At 36.8% G+C, this 24,624-nt stretch overlaps 1 protein-coding gene across 1 annotated transcript in view; it reads right to left on the reverse strand.

The window, feature by feature from the left end:
- Dnajc1 (DnaJ heat shock protein family (Hsp40) member C1) overlaps positions 1-24,624 on the reverse strand; it is a 192,625-nt gene that overhangs the window by 34,088 nt on the left and 133,913 nt on the right. The window contains exon 9 of the mRNA XM_004859936.4: positions 1,727-1,846. Within this exon, the coding sequence (XP_004859993.1) occupies positions 1,727-1,846 (120 nt within the window). The remainder of the gene's footprint in view (positions 1-1,726; positions 1,847-24,624) is intronic.

A 24,624-nucleotide genomic window follows, 5' to 3' on the forward strand; every position in this document is an offset into this window, starting at 1 on the left:
CCTTTTATGTCAATGTTTTGTACTTTCTAGACATTATTTTAGTAATTTTGTTCATCACTACGCTATTGGCAGCTGTATAATTACAGGCTCATAATACTTAAAACATCAATAACCATGGAATATCTTTAATGTGGTCAGATATTTACTGGCAAGTCATCACTAACTTGATCTTTTGTAAACAAGCTTCACATGAAAACCAGTGCCCATGCCAGCAGGAGCCTTAGCAGAAGGAGAGGTAACTCTTGGTTCCCCAGTCACTAAAGGTCTCCTTAAGAAATAGGAACCAAAAAATTATTAGCATTACAACAACTATTTCCCCATGATTATTCTTTACTCTGAAGTGAAAACAACACAAAACATCTTATAAAAACTCAAACAGTGGTCTTTTAAGTGTGATTTTTTGAAAGACCTGTACACTATAATATTCATATATATAAAATTTGAGATTCTAAAAGCAGCTCTATTCAAAGGAGGAGAGAAGAATTAAAGGAAAAAAGAAAAATCTCGACAGTATTATTTTTTAAAGTTTGTTTTTAAATTAAAAAGTTAAAGTTTACTATGAAAAGTGACTTAACCGGGGATTTAGCTCAGTGGTTTCGCCGCCTGCTGCGCAAGCGCAAGAACCCGAGTTCGATCCCCGGTACCCCCCCCCAAAAAAAAGATAACCACGGCGAAAAGTGACTTATAGTACTTTTGGCAAGCTTCTATAGGTTTTATTTTCTGGTGGTGTTTTTTTTTTTTTCTTTTTTTGGTACCGGGGATCGAACTCGAATCCTTGTGCTTGCGCAGCAGGCGGCGAAACCACTGAGCTAAATCCCCGGCCCTTTCCGGTGTTTTTTGATAGCTGTGTTTAGCAATCATTTCACAGCGGGTTTTGTTTTTTTTTAAGTTTTGTGTTCATTTTCAAAAAAGACCGCATGACATGCTAACAGAATTAAAGGGAAATCTTTGGTTCCAGTATGCTATTAAGTATTTTTAGCTCATCAGAATGTTACCTTTTATAAAAATATCAATTTGACAATTGATACAAATAAGGCCCCCCACCCCCCCAATTTCAATTACATGTCAGGCACTGTGGGTGCTTTTTAAAAGTTTCTCTTCACTCAATACCTGAATAAAGGGATCTAAAGTGTTAAGAAAAACCTTTCTAGGTAAATACTGTTTTCTAAATGTTAGACAGGGCCATTCATGTATATATAGGCATGGTCATATGGATGTGTGTACATTTATTTGTATACACACAAACACAACTTATCAAAACGAATGGTCCGTAACATCCTTCAAATGGAGATGGCAAACATTCTATTTACATTATAGCAATAGTGCTCACTTAACCCAACCACCTGTCTAAATATACCAGCAATCTGCACTTCACTGTTAAAAAGATCCAGCTGAAATACAACTTCTCTAATTCTGATCAGTTGAGAACTATCTTTTCCACAATTAAAAGGTCACTATAAACACAATACCTGGCACTGTTTTTCTGTGATTAGGTTTCAGTAGCTTAAATCTAAATACTAGAATTCCTCACACAGCTGTTAATTGTGGACCAGGGGACTGACTCACATCTGCTTCTTGCTTATTTCATTAATGGGTCACTTCCAGGTCTCCAAAGAATTGCAGCCTTTCTCCAAAGATAATGTAGACCCATCTATGTCTGCCTTCTACATAGCTGGCTAGTTCTGGTTAGTTACTCTCCATACAATGCAAATCTGAGTGAACTCACATCTGTCACGGATCGACCCAATTCATGGGCAATCTTTTCCCATCGACCTGGGGTCCCTCCTGGGAACTTAACCATACTTCTTGTCAGCTGGCTAAGGTCCTCTTCTGTCCATTCAGGTGCCTGCAAAACAGTAAAGAAAATAAAAAAGATAATTGGGAGAATGCCTGCTAAAACATTTAACAAGTCCATGAAACAAATTACTGGCAATATGTTTTCTGAGAAAAATAAAACTACAGTGTATATCTGAAAGTTCCAGCAGCCTTTTAAAGATTTTCCTATGTATACCAAATAAGAAAACAGAAATACTGCAAAACCACTTTTGAAGACACTAAAAAAGGACCATTCAGCTTTACAATAAAATGAGAAACTATTTTTGAAGCCTATGAGGTCTATTTCTGCTACAGAATGCAATGCTGCTCACAAATGCCTCACATGACTATTACAGACTAGGAGGCTTAAAATATAAAGAAAGCAAAACAAATCTTAGAAGCATAAATGAAAATGTGAACATGTAAATACTGGTTTAAAAACAGAACTGAGACAAAGATTTTTTTTGTTGTTCATTCTATGTAACAATAGTTAATTTTTTTTTTTTTTTTTTTTGGTACCGGGGATTGAACTTGGGCCCTTGTGCTTGTGAGGTGGGCGGTGGCACCACTGAGCTAAATCCTCGGCCCAACAATAGTTAATTTTTAAAGTATCTAAGAAGTTTGACTTGTTAAATGGTAGTTTTTATAAAACTTGGGAACAAATTAGAAACATTTGTGACCAAGACTTAAGCCATCCATGCAAATCAACATTTCATTTTTGAAAAGGTAAATAGAGTCCATAAGTTGACAAAATTATTAAATTGAATAAGTAAAGCATCTTAAAAACATAAAGCCACACAAAATTCTAACAGCAACTGTGTCTCTCTATGCTTTACTCAGCACTACCAGTGGCCAAATCTCAAAGTGAGCAAAGAAAAACAAAATTACTACTGAGGAGCAACCGTGTGACGATTATTTTACTTTATCTTAGTACTAAGCTATCCCCCATCAGAGGCAGTAGCCACTCTAGTATTAATTCTAGACACTGTCAGCAGAGATTGAGGAAACCTACCTTATTTTCCTTTAATTAGGAAGGAAGAAAAGGAAAAAAGAAAAGAAAGGAAGGAAAGAGAGAGGAAGAGAAAGAGAAGAAAAGGAAGGAAGGAAGGGAAGAGGGAGGGAACGAACGAGAAGGAAGGAAGAGATTCGAAGAGATTCTGGAAGGAAATCTTTGAAACAAATACCTTTTCTAATCGCCATTTCCGATAATGAACAGGCATGCATCAGGCAGTTTGCATTACAGAACCGTTAGAACACACAACAGTCAGAGGTGAGTGGCCCCGGGGACTATCTCCACAGCTACCGCAAAGCTGCTCCCTGACACTAATCCCCCTGTCATTCTCCCACTGTGCTCTAACCACACTGACATCCGCCTGCCTCACTGCAAGCTTAACGGGGCCCTTCCTGACTTTTTACTGTCTCCCCCAATCAATGGTTCAAGCGTGCTCTTTTCACCACGTCCAAATGGCAGCTTCACTCCTAATCAAAGTGCACTGCCCCTGTTAAAGGGCTTTCCGAAAGGCTCTCTCATTTGCATTCATTTGCAAAGCAAACTACTTTTATTCACTTTGTTCTGCTATCAAGAATGTTCCCTGAAGCAGATAAATTGGCATAAATACAACCTGCCACTTAAGAGTCAGTAAATAATAGCCAATAGTAGGGAGGATTTTATCAATCATTCTATTTTGTATCCACTAAGAGCCCAAAGGCTTGAACATATTCACCAGTGCAGCCCCTACAATACATGCATAAATTCACTTATATGAAAAGGTAGCTGCATTGGGTCTGGTTGGAATTTCTTTGATATTTAATGAATATCAGAAATCTCATTCTCCATATTAGATGATTTGTAAATTTACATGGAGGGCTTTAAAAATTTTTTTTGGCCTTATTCAAGAGAAAAGTATTATTCAGATACTTTCAGATGCACATACTTGGATTTTCAAGGTAATATCTTTATTGCTAAAAAGTGAAGCTTTACTAAGTATATAAACTGGTCTCAGAAATGTGAGAGTTAAGTTTTAAGTAGAATTTAAATATAAGCTAATAGCACAAAAACATACCATGAGTATCATTAAGTTGCAACTGCATAAAGATATGCACCGATACAGTATTCAAAACATGTATCAGTGCAGTTTCACACTAAATCAGATCATCTAATTTCTATATTAATTACAATCACTTTAGGGCAAACAAAATTATCTAAAATACCAAAAAATGTAAATCATTGTTTCACATAAAAACAATTGAAAAAAAATTTCTATTTTAATAAACTGGCTTTCTAAATAGCTGCATGTAAGAACCGATCTGATTTTAATTCCTTGTTAACAAGAGTCTGAAAGTATAGTATTGCTTTTTTTCCTTAGAAGGATAAATTTTAAACAAAATATTTGCATTAATATCTTGAAAAATCATCAATAGCTATGACAAACTTTCCTTTTAGTTTCATGGTTATTTCATGGCCATGATTTTTGTTAATGTCCTAAAAAGATGGATCACAACTAGCACCGTAATCTGAAATCAAAGAGAAGCCTTTTAGCAATTCATTATTCTCTCTCCTACAGCTGTAAGGCACTTCGGTGAGTGTGTAATTCCTCAGCTCTAGTTAGTTGTGTCTTCAGAGCAACAGAGCCTACTGTGATCCAGCTACTACAGCAGCCCTGAGGGTGACCATGGTGTGAATGTGTTCTCCCTGTTCTACTCTGGAGTCAACTGTAGCTGTGAAAGTCAAATGAATGCATGAGCACACTGCTTTGCCACTTAAAACCATGTGTGTCCAATATTACTCAAACACTGGGCCAAAAATTCATCTCTACAGTAAAGTAATGGAAGATACCACATGGTGTGGGGACAGCTGTTGTGACTACACAAGCATTCCAATTTTGCATCAGAAAAGCCCTGCTCGGGAATAAATCTCCATACTGAATGCAAATAAGAAGTAAGGTTTCAAATTATTCAGTATTTTTATGTAACAATCCAAAAATATATCTACCAAAGTAAGAACTTATAAAGAAACTTAAATTGTATTACAAATTTTGGGATGAATTTTTGTCACAAAGCCCGCTACATTCAAAGACATGGTGTCTCTGACAATTTTTAATAATTTGGGGGTTATGGAGGCTGATGGAGAAGTATACTGTATTTTTACATAAACTATATGCATGTTTCCCTTCACAGCTTAGACCCTAAAGTGTTAATTAGAAAATAGAAAGTATTATGCAGCTTATTTGATACTAAAATGTTATGGTCAAATTGAAAGAAAAATTTACTTAATTAGGTATTGTTTTTCATAATTTAATGCCTAGAGGTTGTTTTCTATCAAATAGACATAGAAATTCCCTAATAAGAAATATTTCTATTGAAATGACCTATTAATGATCATTATTTATATAAAGAGGTTAAATTTTTAGGTTCCACTGTATTTATTTATTTACTGGTACCAGGGATTGAACTCAGAACCTTGCACTTGAGAGGCAGGCGTGGCGCCACTGAACTAAATCCCTGGTCCTCCACTATTTTTAAATTCTCAAAATCTTACTCAAGAAAACAATATTCTTACATCCCATCACCCAGTTAAAATATCAGATCTTTAGCTAGTAAGATAGACGGTATAATACTAATCTAATTATCTGCTACCTTTTAACTCTATGTTCTGTATATACTTTCTACATTTAGCTTTCAGTTACACAATTTTTATTCCCAAATTAAAAATTGAGTCAAGTGTCCCTGACAAATATCTATGGAAACAAATGGTATGTTAACAGTAACAAAATGAAAAACAAATCACCTCAAATGCTTTCACTTTTAGTGTTGACTGTGGTGACATAAGCCCGTAATCCCAGCACTCTGGGAAGCTGAGGCAGGAGGACTGCAAATTTTGGCCCAGTGTGGGCAATTTAGTGACTGAGAGAGAGCCTGTCTCAAAACAAAAAGTAAAAGGGGCTGGGGATGTAGCTCAGTGAGAAGGCCCTGGGTTCCATGCCCAGTCTGTGTGTGTTGGCGTACGTACACTTACACACACACACACACACACACACACACACAGCATTTACTTGTAGCGAGAGAAAGCTCTTTGAGGTGTCTCTTCCTGGCTTGCAGGTGGCCATCTTCTCGCCGGACCCTCACATGTCCTATGTGTGTGTAGGGAGACTTTCTAGCCTCTTCCTCTTTGTACAAGGAAGTATTTTCCCCTCAATTTTTATTTTTATTTATTTATTTTTTTGGTACCGAGGATTGAACTTGGGTCCTTGTGCTTGCGCAGCAGGCGGCGAAAGCACTGAGCTAAATCCCCGGCCCCTCAATTTTTATTTTTATCAGGGCATGCTTGCAATACATAATGGTTACATTCCTTGTGTGGAGTTGGTCCATGTACATAACACGTCTTAATTTTCATTTCACCCCTCAACTCTTGGTTCCTTCCAGTTTAAGGGTGTCATTTTATAAGGGTACCAATCCTATTAGACTCAAGGGGATACCAACCCTTAAGACTTCACTAATTGCCTTCTAAATGTCCTATCTCTATGTACTGTACATCACATTGGGGGTGGTCAGGGCTTCAACATATGAATCTGAGGGGACATAATTTGCACCATAACTGGGAGGCAACACGCAAAACAAAGCTGAAGCAGAAAACCACAATGTGACCCAGTTAGTAATCCAAAATTTATAAGAATTTATGCAACAAACAGATGAAAGGGCAGGGGTTGGCACTGGTGCCTCCAGAACACCAATTCTAAGTTAACTGTGTTTTGTGTGTGGGTTTTTTGGTACTGGGGATCGAACTCAGGATCTTGTGCTTGCCAGGCAGGTGCTGTGCTTCTGAGTTAAATCCTCAGCCCTCTTAGTTCTTGTTTTTTTTTAAGTTAACTGTACATCTGCTGAAATATATCAATTGGCAAGGCTGCATCCCCTTAATCAGTACTAGAAATCCCATTAAATTTAAACAAAGTAAATTTTTTAATCTTGGGGGGTGGTTACTGAATATAATATAGAGGGAAAACAGGTATGTCATACCTTAACCACAGAACCTACTGTCTTGCCTAAATTCCCCATAGTCATGGCACCTATTGTCCTAAAATATCACAAAGCAGTCATAGATTCTCTCACTCAATGAGCAATGAATTAAAATTAAGTCTTTGGCACTTAGAAATTGACATGATATAACAGAACCTATGGACCCACACCCCCCCACTGAAATGGTAAATATGCCCCACTGTAACTTAAAACAGGGCCTTTAATGTCTAAAAACCCATTACACAAGACCTGTTTAGAGAGAAAGTGATTATCCTTGCTGCTAGTCCATTTAACAGCCCAATTTGGCCCGCTCTTGCACATGGGAAGAACGAACGGTTTCTTGCAGTAGATTAATGCTGCGGATTTCATTAAGGATTCATACCTGGTATTACTGAAATTACTGACTTCATCTGATTGGTAACTGGTAAGTACTTTGCTCTCACAGATTAGGTGACTATGTTCTGTCCAGGGCCTACTTCAACGGTCTCTGACTGCAGTTTGCCTTCAATCTCAAGGATCTCAATTACCCAGGGACCATGGTGTCGAAACAGCCTTGCCATAAAAACAGTCAAGGGAAAGAGTTAACCTGTACCTCATGCTCTCTGGGAGCACAGGTATGACATTACATCATCTGACACACTCAGGACATACGGATACTGCACAAACACTTACAAGATGGAGTGAGCCACTGCCTCACACATGGCACAGAACCCTGCCACTTCAATTTCTGAATTATTTTGTAAACTGAGGCCACTGCATCCATGACACTATCAGGAAACATCTACTGACCCTCTCAGCACCTACAAGTTCTTCTAGGCTCTTCTGAGTTCTAGAGAAAATACATTACTTGTTTACAAGTTGTACATAAGCCTGTTTATGCTGTTACCTGCAAAGCAGCTCACCCAAAAGGGTCCCCTTTTACCAAAAGGCTCCGGAACCCTTCCAGAAATAGAACCAACACTCCTGTTCTGCCTCAGAGCCTCTCGCCTCAGGCCTTTAGCAACTTTGAGTGTCAGAGTTGTAAGTAATAACTCTGAGAAAACCAAATACCTGGACTTTGCCGAAAGTAAACTTCTCATTTCTAAAAGAAGTTATATAAAAATGAAAAGGAAAGCTACAAATTGGGAGCAAATATTCACAACACACATTGGAAAAAAGATTTGTATCTTTGTATCATAATTTGTTTACCCATTCTCTGATTGACATTTTGTTTCCTGCTAGCTTTTGGTTATTATGTATTAGGAATACAGCTGCTACAGCAATTTGTATAAACTCCCTAAGTGGCAATATGCTTGAATTTCTCTTGAATAAATGCCTAGGGCCATAGGGAAAAACAGATATCTAACTTTATAAAAAACTACATAAGTATTTTTCCAAATAAGTTGTATCGTTTTACACTATTTTACAGTATTGTTTTGCTGGTATTATTTTACCAGCAATGCATATAAATTCTTGTTGTTCTATATTTTCGTCAAAATTTGACATGTCAGTAGCTTTAATGCTGACCATTCTGGCGGGAATGAAAAGCATATTACTGTGGTAGTAACTTGCATTTCCCAAGTTACAATGATCTTGATTATCTTTTATATGTGCTCATTGGCCAAATGAATTTGTTTTCACAAAGTGCTCATGCCTCTTGCCCACTTATTAACTGGGTTGTTTGTCATTTTATTACTCAGGTGTAAGGACCGTTCATATTTTGTGAATATAAGATCTTTGTCAGACATATGTACTGAAAATTAGGAGTAAGAAAATCTGGTGTGCTGTTACACAGTATGGTCACTATAGGTAAGTATATATTTCAAAAAGGAAGAGGGAAGGATTTTGAATATTTTTAACAAGGAAGTAATAATGTTTGAGAAAACAGATATGTTTAACCTGCTTTAAACATTACCCAATGTTTAAATGTTATTGTATGTTGAATAGTATTGTAGTTTTTTTTTTTTTTTTGGTACTGGGGATCGAACTCGGGTCCTTGAGCTTGCTCAGCAGGTGGTGAAACCACTGAGCTAAATTCCCGGCCCAATAAAAGTTACTTTTAAATTAAAAAAAAAAATTACCCAATGTGTATGTGTATTGAAACATCACGTACTCTACTAACATGTACAGTTTTTGTGTTTTTATCTATCAGTTACGGCAGTACATCTAATTAACCCACAGCCTTGCAGAGAATAGGCAAGTGCTCTACCACTGAGCTACACCCCTAGCCTGAGGACAGCATCTCTGATACAGAGGCTACTGCAGCATGCTAGACTTATGGCTCTTGCCAAAAGCTGACCTACTTGTCTTGTGATGAAGGAGGCCACAATGTTTGAGGCATTGCCTTCACCCACTTTCAGCCGATTTGCTTACATTGGAACTCTGACTTCTTGGAGTTACAGGCAGTTTTCCTGTGACACTTTTTCAAGCTACTGTTGTCATTACCATTCAGCCATTTGACTTGGACCACACCACTGTGATTCTTGGAAGTAATCTTGCCATGTTTTTAGCTTTTTAGACCATCTGCAGTTGGTCAAGGGTATGACTTTTATTGCAAAGCTGCTCAATAATAGGCCAAGAACAAAGTATTCAGCGGAGCTTTTATTTCACTACCATCCATAGGTATCTGGGATTGTTGTGTTAGTATGGGCTTGTGTTAAATTTTTGTCACTGTGACTAAATACTGTGGGAAAAACAACTTCAAGGAGGAAAGATTTATTTTGGCTCATGGTCCCACTGCAGTGGCCCTGAGGCATGGCAGAACATCACGGCAGAAGGCTGTGATGGAGCACAGCCCTCACTTCTCTGCAACTGCGAAGCAGAGAGGAGGAAAGAGCAAGAAAGAAAAGAATCAGGGATAAGATATATTCCAAGGTTATGCCCCTATGACCTACTCTATTCAACTTAGGCCCCACTGCCTACATTTCCATCATGTCTAAATAATGCCATCAAATTATGGTCTCATTAATGGATTAATCCACTAATGCCATTAGAGCCCCTGTAATCCAATCACTTTCCAAGAGCCCCACCTATGAACACATAAGACTTCTGGGGGCCATTTTAGATCTAAACCATAACAGGCCTCCTCAAAAATCAATTCAAAAAGGTTTATGGTTTACCTCCCTCACCTTACTAAGACAGTTTGATCATGAAATAAAACTGTCCTCAGAAAGGATCTTTTCCTTTCTGCTACTTCCTGGGTGACAAAGGGATAAAGGGTTACAGATACAGTACCTATTTAGAAAACTCAGAATTCAGTGGACTGATCCTGCCATATCTTTTTCTTATGACAATTCCAGTCTGGTTTGGATACCTTCCAAGTGATGGTCTAGCCAAAAGGGGGCATTGTAGAATTAACCATAGATTCTCTTGTTAAAGGACGGCTGAGTATACTTCTTGCCAAGACAGCCCAAAGTGTGTATGGGACTTTGCAACTTGTATCAAAACCACTTTGTATTCCTGTACTTGACTCTTCCAGAAACAAGGTCTGGGTACAAGGTCTGGGTACAAAGTCAGGGATGATTAGGAAAAAAAGGTGAAGATATGGAATGAGACACATCAATTTTGTGGCAGAGGATGGAAGAACAACAATCTCTCTCTCTCTCTTTTTTGTTCCAACAATCTCAATACTTGGGAAGAGAATAGTCTGCCCTGGGAAGTATAGGGAAGGGAGACTCATTAATAATCACTGTCTTTTAGAATAGGCCTTGGGGTCTCCCTCATGAAGGAAAATGCCCTGGTGCAAGTCTCTCAAACAGTTTCAAGTACTGTACATTTATAACTGCTGGGTTTGCAAAACAATTTGATCATTATTCCCCTTACAATTTCTGACCAAAAACAATAGGAGATGGCCCCAGACCCTATACTTTTCACACCAAACATCTACAACATCTCTGGATGTCAGTCTTACAGCCCTTGTTCAACCATTCTATGAGAAAGATAAACAGCTGGCTGGTGGCACTGACAAGCGAGTCATGTTGGGCTGACTGCTTTTCCTTCATGATCCCTCACAAAATAAGGACTAGACCCAATCGCTCAAACATAAGTGGGAACCTTAAGGAATATGACCAAACTGGAGGCCACTTGGGAAGTAGTCAACTTGAGCCTCCCTTAACCTCTTGGGGCCGCATATATAATGTATTCCCATTTGCCCTAACAATTGCCAGTTACCTCTCAGAGCCATCATGTCCACCCCTGGGACTATAGTGCTATGCAGAAACAAGCCACTAACTTGTTTCCTTCCTGACAGCCAGTGACTTGCACCTTGGGAGTGGTCATAAGAGACCTTTAAACATTTTAGAAAACACCACCAGAAGGTTGCGGTCCTTAGATGACTGAGGAGAGCTCTTCAAAATGATACTATCCCTGATGGATAACTGACTTAAATATAGGCACCATGAGGAGGGAGTTATCCGTACAATGGGAATTATTAAATTTCCAAAGCGGTGTGAAATTTGTTACTAAAAATGTGGTATGAAATTCTGTCCCTCTTTGAATACCACCTACCAAAGTGGTGGAAGGCAACTCTCAGGGCAGGGGATGTTACGGATGACTGAACTGCCATAAATATTCATTGTGTGTGTGTGTGTGTGTGTGTGTGTCTGTGTGTGTGTGTCTGTGTGTGTGTAGTAGGGACAGAACCCAGGGTCTCTGAACTGAGTTATATGTCCAGCTCCTTCATTTTGAATTTTGAGACCAAGTCTCACTAAGTTCCTAAGTTGCTCAGGCTGGGCTTACACTTGTGGTCCTCCTGCCTCAGCCTCCCAGAGTGCTCTCGTTACAGACTTGTGCCAGCATGTCGAGGCTCAGGAAACTGGCACAAATATGCTGATATTCTAGCAATGTTCTTGCTATGAGGAACAAACTATTTTTAATATCTGATCCAGGAGTCAATGTTTTCTACCAGAATCCATGAAACATTGGTAGGTTAACTTGTTCGTCTACAAATAGTATGAAACCGACCCTTTGGAGTCATTGACAAATACACTTTTCATTTTCTTAATGGTGTCTTTTGAAGAGTAGAAGCTTTTAATTTTCATTAAGTCCAACTTAAAAACTGATTTTTTTTTTTTAACTTAACAACTGATTTTAACAGTAATTTCAGAGTCCTGTCTAGGAAATCTTTGCCTATCTCAAGAATGAGGTAGGGGTCAAGGTTGATTTTTGGTTACACAGCCAGTTGCTCCAATACCACTTGTTGAAAAGATTAACCTTTACCCCTTTGAACTGCCTTGACACTACTGTCAAAAATCAACTGACTGTACGTACAGGTATCTACTTCAGGACTCTCTTTGTTACCGTGACCTAGTGTATGCCATATAATTTCCATTATACAGATGAGGAAAATGTGGTGGTGTGCCAAACTGGTTTTTGATACTCAAACAGCATTTTTGGCAAAATTGATTTGAATCCTTATCTCTGCATATAAAATAATACTATATACTCCGATTATCTATGCAAAAATCCTAAATTATGACTTTCAGTCTTTGTCATTTTTCTCCCTAATTTTTAAAGAAGCTATATCTTTTGAATACTCTCAAAAGTTATGTATTACTTTGCTCTTCTGAAACGACACTATCATCAACTTTGAAGTTAGGAAATTGGCAAAAGAGATGTAATGATTTTCCTACAGCCTCCTAGGAGGTCAATACACAGGCCAAACTAAAAGTCAAAACTCTTAGACATATTCTGCACAAAAATATAACAGTATCACTGTCACAATGTGGATGAACCTGGAAGACAGTATGATGTGACGAACTAAGCCAGGCACAGAAAGACAAATACTGAAGTGACTCACTCCAATGTGGAATCTAAAAAAGCCGCTCTCAAAATGTTTATCTTATGGGGCTGGGGATTTAGCTCAGTGGCATTGTGCCTGCCTTGCAAGCACAAGGTCCTCAGTTTGATCCTCGGTACCAAAAAAATGAAACAAAACAAAACAAACAAGCAAACAAAAAAACTAAAAAAGCCGATCTCATGGAAGTAGAGAATAAAACCATGGTTTTCAGAGACTCGGGAAGTAGAGGGTAGGAAGTGATGGGCAGAGGTTGGCCAACAGGTGAAGTTATAACTGCAAAAGAGGAGTGAGTTCTGATGCTCTATTCCACAGTAGGGTAACTAACAGGTAACAAAAATGTACTATATATTTCAAGTAGCTAGAAGAGTGTTGTTTTTTGAAACAAAGTCTCACTATGTTGCCTAGGCTGGCCTTGAACTCCTGGCCTCAAGAGATCCTACTGCCTCCACCTCCCAAAGAGCTGAGACTACATGTATGTGCCACAACAACAAGCAGAAGAGTGAATTTTAAATGTTTTCATCACAAAGAAACAATAAATATCTGCAGAGATGGATATGCTAATTATCTTGATTTGGTCATTACACAATGTATACACGTACTACATAAACATCACACTGGGGCCGGGGTTTACCTCAGTGGTTTGAGCACCTGCCTCGCAAGAGCAAGATCCCGAGTTCAATCCCTGGTACCCTCCCCCCAATAATAAATAAATAAATAAATAAATGATTAAGAGCCAACTTTTACTGTATTATTCAAAAAATTTTCTTTTGAAAATAAGCATTGGTAAACCTTAGAAAATCTTTATATAATCATTATTGCTCATTTTTCTATTGCTTTTTAAAGGTAGGAAAAAGTCTTATAGAGGATTACACTACTAATTATTATCTGAAACCTTATTTGTAGGAACACACAGAAGACTAAATTGTAGTGCAGAAAATCAAAGTTAGATGCGTCACCATTTTACTACTTATAATACAGAGAGATCATATTAAAGATTAACATGATGCTAAGAGGAAAATTTTAGAATATGACAGTGGCTTTAAGACCTTATTAAAAACTAGTTTAAAACAATGTCTTAGAGATACTAGTCTACCAGTTCTGTCAGGTTTATTACACTTTCAAAACTCAAGTTTTAAAAGACTTATTTTGCAATGACACAATTTGAAGTTACATAAGTTTAGGATCACAGTACATGGGAGGTAGCCTTTAACAGTTATTTAGTCTGATCTTTTAATTTAGAATATAGTCACACTTCATAATTTAATATTGATTTTTTAAAAGTTTATTTTTAGCGAGATATAATCAGCATAATATAATTCACCCGAAGTATATAATTCATTTCCTTTTAGCATATTCACAGACTTGTGCAACCATTTCCACAATTAGTTATCAAACATCTTCACCATCCACAAAGACACTTCTTACTTTTTTAGCAGTCACTCCTCATTTTTACCAAGCCCTTTAGCCCTAGACAACTGTTAATTTATTTTATGTTTCTATAGATTTCCCTATTCTGGAGACTTCATCTAAATGTCACATAATATATTGCCTTTTGTGACTGCTTCCTAACATAATGTTTTCAGAGTCCATGTTGTAACATGCATTAGTACTTTGCTTTTACTGATGAAAACGTTCCATTGTATGAATGTACCACATTTGGTCTAACCATTCCCATTTCAGGGATGTCTGGGTAGTTTCTATTTTCCACCATTGTTTAACAAAAACAGTAGCAACATTTTACGTTCCCACCAGCAGTACATCAGAGTTCCAATTTCTCCACATCCTCGTCAATACTTTTTATCTTATAAAATTGTAATGCATGTGAAAAGATATCTCATTGTGGTTTTGATTTGCATTTCTCTGATACAAAATATATATTCTAGCTATATATCCAAAAAGGGTCTGGTATCCAGAGTACATAAACAACTTATTACTAAAAAGGCAAGTGACCCAATTAAAAAATGAGCAAAGTATCCTCACAGATATTTCTCCATAGATGATACAAGTAAGCTTCTGAGAGGTAAGGTTCAAGCTTTGCCAGCTTTCTTATGGAGGTTACTCTGTCTATGGTACTGTCTTAAGTTCTTTAGATGTATTAAATCATTCAAACCTCACAATACTTAACAAGACACTATTACTCCATTTTACAGAGGCACTGAGAGGTTATTAACTTGTCCAAGATTTCACAAATTTGATTATTAGTGATTCCATTATTAAAAACAGTATTCCTCATTTTCTATGTAATAAAACTAAGTTCCTACAGCATCTAAAGACAGGTATCTGGCCATGCCTACCTCTCTAGTTTTATTTCATCTTAATCCCTGCCTCAGATATGCTTCAGGTCTGCTGTGACTGTTTAGGCTATTTCACACCTTCATTTGTTTGGAGTATTTACCCTCTGCCCAAATGTTCTACTCTAAATTATCTACCTGATAATTCCTCCTCTACTAAGAGTATTTCCTTTAGGGGGGCTTTCTCACTCCCCAGAATATTCCTGCTATGTTTGCTGGATACCTTTACATAGTTTTATTAGAATTTGCATTATATTATGATGGTCTCTTATGTAACTGATTCTCAGTATAATCTTTTAAAGTTCTGGGTCTATGACACTCACTAATAAATCTTCACTGCCTGCAGCACGTTATAAAGTCACTGAATAACTGATAAAAACTATTTTTGGGGAAAAATAGAAGAACTCATAGGAGATATAGATGGGAAGATTCCAGGACATTTCAGAGATAGGAAAATCCTAGATGCATTAATAGAAGTGAAGAACTCATTCACAAATGGGAAATGGCACTGTATTACTCCCAGGATTAGTGATCTTTTTTTTACAGACCTTTTTTTTAGTAAAGTTAGAAGTCTACCAAAGAGATATCTTCATGTTTCAAGGGATATTTAATTTATAGATTTATAGCTCTTAAAATTAAATGTGACCTCAAGGGAACAACCATTCTGTCTTCAGGCAGAAAAATTTCTGTATTATCCTACTGGGGAAAAAAACTGAAACCAAAAGAAATTGGAAGGCTTAAAAAAAACCAGGGCATATGATTGATAAATGCTATCAGGGAGAAATTTGGAATCTATCATATTCTTTCCATTAATATTCTATGGTGGTGCATTTCAGTATTTATTCACCAGAATAGCATGTGATTCTTAGTTTAATAACTGGGATTATATATGAACACTAGAATCTCATTGCCTTCTTACAACATGAAAGGTAACATTTATAGTAATTACATTTTCTTAAAATAGACTTAATTTCAATAAGCAGACACAATCTAATCCAATGCCCTATTTTTAAGAAAGAAACCGAGGCCTACAAAAGTTGAGAAAACGTCCCTACATTCATGGGCAATCAGTGACAAAAGCTAGGGGAAGACCTGGGTTTCTCAATTCCAGCCCAGTAACAATTGACAGTCTTTTAGGTTACATATACAAGTGTTGCTTGTATATGTAACCTGACATATACATTGTGGAATGTCATAAAACTATATATGAAGACAAATTGTTGAGGTGGGATATCTTTTGAATGTTTCTATAAAAGTGAGGTAGGATTATGCCAGGTGCAGTGCTGCACACATATGGTCCAATAATCTAAGTTACAGAAGTAGGAAGATTGCATGTTTGAGGCCCTCCTGAACAACTCAGTGAGACCTTGTCTCAAAAAAGGGAGTAGGCTGAGGATGTTCTGAAGATGTACCTCAGTCTAGAGAGCTTGCCTAGCACACGTAAAGCCCTAAGTTAAATCCCTAGTACCACCAAAATACATGAGAGAGAGAGAGAGAGAGAGAGAGAGAGAGAGAAATACAATTTCACACAGCAGTATAGTCATGACAAGGCTTGCAAATTCTATAAACCAGGATAAATGATTTTTTAATTCTAGAAAATAATGTCTACTTTTGTGGTAGCATCTGACAGCAAACTCCCAGAAACGTAATAGGTGTACAAAAAACATACCCTGAATTGACTAAAAGAATACTATGGTAGTCTCAGATCATTAACTATTAACAAAGAGATTCTTATGTAATACAGGAAAGAGGTAAGAGAATACAGCTAGGGAAAGCATGAAAAAGGTGACTAAATTAATGACATATTTGAAGATGCCCATGTGTGCCATCATTTATTTAGTATTTCTACATAGGGTGGTTTAGGGCTTTTCCACTAATTTAACATTTGTTGTGATTTTTCTCTCACTGATGTTTACTTTCCTTACTCTCATGAAATAACTATTCAGCTGTCATTTTCTTCCTTCTTTTCATTCTATGTCTTAAAACTTGACTACTGATATGCTTTCTACTTACATACAAACTGTATCAATCAATAGTTTTCTTTTTAGTTCAAACAATAGTAAAAGAACATGTTATTCTTTGTGTGTTTCAATACTTGAGAATGAAAACTGGATGTAATAAACACACAAAAGGTAAAAACACATGGAAAAAGTCCTCGATTATCATAGCATGCACTGTGCCTCTCATACAACAGGATCATAATATTTAGGGGAGATTCATAACTAGTTGATTAGTATAATGAATGATGGAGAAGAACAAATTTTGGCCCTTGTGAGAGGAGCAAAAGTTTGCTACTCAGTAGATCTTGCACATAACTAAGCAAATTAATTCACCTGCTTTTCTAAGGGAATAGCAAAGCTTCCATTCAAAACCAGTAACAAGTCTTGGAGCATTATAGTGGGTTAACTATACCCATACCATAGTTTTGTAAATTTGTACATTAGCATTGTAGTAGCTGGCTGTGTGTTTCAGTACCTTTCCCTGAGGGACACAGGAAGAAATCTTTGTGTTTACTTGCTCTTTACAAAAGTGTCAAATTGAGATTTTTCACCCACATTATGCTCCACCTAACAGGTTTTGTGTATGTTTATCTGAGCATCACACAGGGTAAAATACACCCACATCACTCTAGGATTAGTTTTTTAAAAACTTTTATTTTGATTTTTCTGGCAGAAGCAGCCCAATTCGGTATAATGGCACATGAAAAGCCAGATTTGCAAGTTTTGGAGGGGGTCAAAAGTGAATCATCAGACTACTCATGGAAGGATGATGAAGATGATCCATTATGATGAAATACATATTTTCATAACAAAAGAGTGTGTGGGTATATGATGATGATGATGATGACTTTGATACTGGCCAATGTGAGCCAAAGTTCCTATGACAGTGAAATAGAGCAAAAATTGACTAATACATACACAGGGAATTCAGACCTAATTGATTCAGATGATGAAGAAAACAGCAACGTGAGTACATATTTGACTAGCTGAAATGTTGCAAAATGGTCATGCAACCAAATAGAATGATCCAATGTTAGAACTAGGTCTGAAAATATAGTGAGGACCTAGGCAGGGGTGAAACCTATTGGACAAAATGCCAGCACTGCCATTCAATGTTGGAAATTGTAACAGATGAAATGCTCTAAGGTGTTGTGAAATACACAGAGGCTGACATACCAGTAAAATGTTCTGTATGCACCAATAGCCCTACTCGGAAATGAATTTATCATGACAGCTCACTAGCTCAAATGAAAGCATTCATAGGTCTGCTGTACTTATCAGGGGTTTCTCATGGTAACTGAAGGAATATAAACGACTTATGGGTGTGGACTTGAGGTTTGTAGAATAACAATGACACTGAGGAAATTTGGTTTCCTTTAAAATTGCCTGAGGTTTGATGACAAAACCACCCACCAAGAAAGAAAAAGAACTGATAATCTGGCTGCTATCCAGTCATTGTTTGACAGATTCGTGAGTATTTGCCAAGCAATTTACACATCATCTGAAGACATGACTATTGATGAACATCTTGTAGCATTTCATGGCCTCTGTAGCTTCAGGGAGTATATGCCAAGCCCCCCCCCCCCCCAAAACAAAAAACCCTTCAAACTATGGCATAAAAATTTATGCCCTTGTAGATACAAAGACTTATTATGCTTTCAACTTAGAAATTTATCCTGGAACTCAGCTACAAGGTCCTTATCTGTATAGTAATAAACCGAATGATGCTGTGAACAGACTTGTTGCTCCCATCTCCCAAACTAATCAGAATGTGATATTTGACAACTGGTTTACCAGTTTCCAATAGATATTACACTTGCTAACAAAGCACAAGCTGACCATCACAGGAACTGTACACAGGAACAAAGCAGAAATTCCAAATGAAATGTTGCAATTCCAAAACAGAGAATTTTATCTCTGGATTTCAGAAATATTTACATTGGCCTTGTATATGGGAAAGAGAGACAAACTAGTACTGCTGATGTCAACATTGCACCAAGATGGAAATATTGATAGGGAAACCTCAACAAAACAGAAGCCTGAGATGGAAACTTTCTACAACGAAACCAAAGGCGGAGTAGATGTTGATGAGTTATACAGTAACTATGATGTCACTCAAAACACAAAGCATTGGCCAATGGTTCTGTTTTACTCTATCCTAAACAGGTGTAGCATAGTTTGATAGTTTACAAAGAAAATAACAAGTGCAATATACCATGGAGAAATTTTCTTAGAGGACTGGGGCTGGAGCTCATATGCGATCATTTATAGCAGAGGAAAACCAAAATGTCTGCCCAGGGAACTACACAAAAAAAATTATGGAGCACACTGGTGAGATGACAGGTGAACAGACTGGTGCAGCATCCCAAAGACCTACTATGACAACAGGAAAACCAAAAAGATGTCAACTGTGCTCTACAAGAAAAGACAGGAAAACAAAACATGTGCTATCAGTGTAAGTGATACTTATGTGGGGGGGCATGCAATTTTCATGTGTGAAGACTGTCTTCAGTGTGACAGTTGAACAAAGATTATTTTTGTTGTAGAGTTCTATTGGTATTTTCATTGTAGTTCACATAGGTTTTTATTTCTGATGTTATTGTTTAGGTTTGGTAAATAGCTGATTTGAAAATGCTGATGGTTAATAAATGCACAATACATATTAAGAATCAAGGGGGCCAGGGATTTAGCTAAGTGGTTCTGTCACCTGCCTCGCAAGCACAAGGTCCCGAGTTCGATCTCTGGTACCAAAAAAACCCCCAACAAACTAATACCTTATTTTATGTTCCTGTTAACTACACATTGCACAATATAATAAGAACCTCCTGACAAAACAGCAAGACCAGCAAGATGTCAAGTATGTCCTACAAAAAGGCCAGGAAAGCAAAACACATGTGCTGTCAGTGTAAGTGATATGTGTGTATGGGAATGTGCTGTTGTCATGTGTGGAGACTGCCTTAGGTGTGATAATTGAAGTAAAGATTTATTTTTGGTAGAGTACTACTGGTATTTTCATTGTAGTTTACTTGGGTTTTTATTTTTGATGTTCCTTTTTAGACCTTATACACCAAAAACCAGTCAATATTGAAAATTTTTATGCTTTTTTATAAACACTCAATAAATATTAAAAATGCAATACTTTCTTTTTGTGATTTTTTCCTCCTAAGCACTCTTTTTTTTTTTTTTTTTTTTTGGTGCCGGGTAGGGATCAAACTCTGGACCTTGCGTTTGCAAGGCAGGCACCAGAACCACTGGGCTAAACCCCAGGCCCAAGCACTCATTGAGTCTTTTTTTTTTTTTTTTGGTACCAGGGATCGAACTCGGGACCTTGTGTTTACGAGGCAGGCACTGGAACCACTAAGCTAAATCCCCGGCCCACCACTCACTGTTTAATACAATAAAACTCATAAATTTAAAATAATTCATCAATAGAAATATTCTAAAGAATAAACATGGGTTTGACACACCCATGTTTATGCACTTTCATGACAAAAATGTGTTATGCTTCCCAGGTTAAGAGCAGCTGTCACACCCCGCCAAGACTGGCCTGGGCAGAAAGAGATGGGGGGAATAGTGTTTGGGAGAAAGGTTTTCAACAGCACCTTAATGCTTAATGCAGCTAGAGTCTTAGGAGCTCCATAAATTACAGTACTGAAACACAAAGTGCCATGAATAATGGAAATTACTGTTGTCTCAAAGCTGAGGAAAGGTGGAAATGAATTTGAGCATATGAAGCGATCTTACAAGTCAAAGGCACTTTAGTAAAACCCAGAACATATTTAAGAAGTATTAGCCTTTGGTTACTGAATTTCCAAATAGTCTTTCGGAGGAAGGGAGAGGATGAGGAAAGTGAGGCCTTTCTTCTGCTTCCTACCAGCTCTGGCTACTTACTGCCTTGTTCCTCTGATAACCGCTTCTACCCATTTCATGGGACTGCTACAAACCTGCCCTTCTTTCTTCTTCCTTTTTTAAAAAAACTGTGGTAATATATGTAACACAAAAGTTACCATTGTATCTATTTGAAGCACAGCACTTTAAATGTGCCATTCAGTGTCTTTAAGTACACAGCTACACAACAGTCACCACTCTCCATCTTCGAGAATTTTCCATCAGTGCAAACTAAGACTCTGTACCATTAAACAATAACCTCCCCATCTCTCCCTACACCGGGCTCTAGAAACACTGATTTGCATGCTGTCTCTATGGATTTTCTTATTCCATTTTTGCGGTGTTGAGAATTGAACCCAGGGCCCCACACATGCTAGATAAGCCCTTGACCACTGAGCTCCTTTCCCAGCCCTATTCTGGATATTGCATAAAAAGAGAATCATATAATATGTGACCTTTAAAAAATTTTTTTTCACTCAGTACAATATCTTGGAGTTCATTCATAGTGTGGGATGTATGCCTGGATAATATTCCATATCCATTAATTGCTTATCCATTAATCTACTGCTTGGATATTTGGGCTGTTTCCATTTTTTGGCTATTGTGAAGGTTCTGCTAATGAAAGAGTCTGTTTGAGTCCTTGTTTTCAATTCTTTTGAATATATACCGATGAGTGAAATGCCTGGGCCATATTGTAACTGTGTTTAACTTTTTGAGGAACCACTCACCTGCTTTGTATACTAACTGAACAATTTCACATGCTTATTAGTAATGTACAAGGATTCCATTTTCTCTACCCCTTCTCTGCATGTTATTTTCTGTTGTTATAGCCATTGCAGTGGGCTTGAAGTAGTTTCTGACTGTGGTTTTCATTTTCATTTCCCTAATGATTAGGGATTGGAGTATTTTTTTTTCATGTGCTTATTGGACATCAATATATCTTCTTTGGGGAAATGTCAGAGTCCTTTGACTATCTTTGAATTGGGATTTTTAAAATTGTTGACTTGTAGGAATTCTTTATATATTGTGGGTATTAATCTCCAATCAGATATATGATATACAAATAATTTTCCCTCATACTGTGGCTTGTATTTTCATTCTTTTGATGGTATCCTTTGACACGTGAAAAGTTTTCAATTTTGATGAGCTCTATGTATTTTTTTTCTTTTGTTGGCACGAAATCTTGCTGAATTTGATGTTATGAATCTCTCCCCCTATGTTTTTTTCTAGGAGTTAATATAGTTTTTGTTCATATCTTTCATACATTTTGAGTTAATTTTTATATAGAGTGGAAGTTAATCATCCAACTTCATTCTTTTGTGTGTAGGCATCCAGCTTTCTCAGCACTATTTGTAGAAAAGATTGCCCCCACCCCAATTAAATAGTCTTGGGACTCTTGTGGACATCGTTTGTTCATATTTTCAAGGTTTATATCTGGACCCTTTATTCAACTTCATTTGTTTGGTTACTAGAGATTTTTAGTATGTTTTGAAACCAAGAGTCGTTTTGCTACTTGAGTTTCCCTGAGATTCCACTTTAATGGAGACTGCACTGAATCTGTACAGGACACAGGGTAGAATTGTCATTTTAACAACATGACATACTTTTCTTTTTATTCATGTTTTCTTTTTTCTAGCAGTGTTTGGTAGTTTTGAGTAGACTCCAATTATTTTTATAATGAAGTTCAAAGCCATTTTGTCCAATCAATTAATTAGAGGTCACAGTTTTCTCCCCTTTCCATGACTGCTTTAGACTACATAAACTGCATCATGATATACACTTTTTCCCCATTTGATATTTGATTTTCAAGATTTGTTCATATTGATAATGTTCTTGTTTATTCATTTTTACCACTATATACATACCACCACATATTAGTTTCCTACAACTGCCATAAAAATTAGCACAAAGTAGGGGAAGGTGGACTTAGAATAACAAAAATGTGTTCTCTCACTATTCAGGAAGCCAGAGGTCAGAAATCTGGGTGCAGCCAGGACTGGTTACCTTTGGAAGCTCTGAGGTAGAATCTGTTCCATGTCTCTCTCCTTCCTGCTGGTGTTTTCCAGCAATCCTTGGTGTTTTTGGCTTACAGACGCATTAGTCCACTCTCTGCTGTTACTCCACCATCCACTTTGCAGGTGTTCCTGTGTATCTTCTCCTCTTTTTAGTAAAGATACTGCCATTGCTTTTAACCCAGGACAACCCCACCCTAACAAAGACCTTATTTCCAAGCTGATCACACTGAAGTGCTGGATGCACTACTAGGGAGCACTACTCAACCCATTCACTACACGCCGTGTGACTATAATCCATAATTTAGTTCTGCACTCATTCTCCTTATTGACAAATATTTAATTGCTCAGAAATTTTTGCTCTTAGAATGAAGCAATGAACTTTTTTTTAAAAAACATAATTCTTTGCTATCTATGTGCCTTTCTCAGAAGTGAAATTTCTGATTAATAGGACAGAGGTACTTTCAACAGCAGTGGAGAGTTTCTATTTTACTTCCATATACTTGCTAATCTTGGTTTTCACAGATGAATTGGTTTGTTATTATTATAAACCAAACAACTACAAATACCCATGTACACAATAATAAGCACTTACTTTTCATATGAGACATACAATCTGAGCTGCTTTGCTGGAGGAGCTTAGCTGGATCACTTACATTTCATGTGTCTAGACATGCACTATTCTCACACTCATTTAACATATCAGAAACTTAGCACCAAAAAAAAAAGGGTAACTTTCTTAAGGTCTCACAGAAAATGAGTAATCATTTATGTATCAGATCTCTAGCTAATGTTGAATGAAGAAATTGCAAGTAATATTTTCATGCACATGATTTTTAAGGGGATGCTTCAAATATTTTACTAGTAAATATACAGTTTTGTATTTTGGCAATTAAGTTTATTTGATGTTAAATTCTGTTGAATATTTACTTGATTATGACACACTTGTTTAAAAAAACTTTTTAAGATGAAGAAATATAAACATATAACAGAACTAATAGTATAATAAATCCTCATGGCCCCTTCATTTAGTTTCAATGATGATTAATTCATAACCAATCTTGTTTCATGGATACCACCTTCTACTTCCCATCTCCTATATTAGTTTAAAGCAAGTCTATGACATTAGAAAATAACTTTTTAAAACTTAGTATCTAACATTTTGGGAAGAATTTTTAAATTCATATTCAACACAGATCTCTACTTTTTTTAGAATGAATATATTTAATTTGAAATTAAGATTTACATTAGTTTCTAAAAGAATCTATATTAAGAGGTTATTTGGTCCTTGGAGGCATGGTAATTGGATATATTTTCTTGCCACGTATAAATTTCATGTTTTATTGTTAGATGTATAAAGATTACTGAAGTCAGGATTCTTATTTTTCCATATCTTTACTTTCAACTCTTTAGTGACATTAAGGTCTTATAAATAATATGTGGCTGCATTTTATTTTTTTAATTTGATAACCTTTGTTATTTAACTAGTAATTTTAGTCTATTTGGGTTTATTGTGATTACTGAAATACTTGGGACTTATTCATTATCTCAATTTTTTTTACTATGTGTATTTTTATATTCTTTTTCTTGACCTACGACCAATTTAACTGATCAAGTTTTCATACTGTCTTCACCCCTCTATTGGTTTGGAGGTTCTACATTGTAGCTTTCTTAATGGATACCCCAATATTTTTTAAACAATTATTAACAAAGCCAAAAGTTAGTATCTTTACCCTCTTCTCATTCATTACAAAGACCCTAAACACTTTCTCCCATCTTTTAAATATTACTATCATATAATTAGTTCTAGCTGGTTTTTAATCTGCTAC

This window comes from Heterocephalus glaber, unplaced genomic scaffold (genome assembly GCF_053883595.1).
Source record: "Heterocephalus glaber isolate CG9 unplaced genomic scaffold, H.glaber_assembly_v1.0 deba00000768, whole genome shotgun sequence".
Lineage (NCBI taxonomy): Eukaryota > Metazoa > Chordata > Mammalia > Rodentia > Bathyergidae > Heterocephalus > Heterocephalus glaber.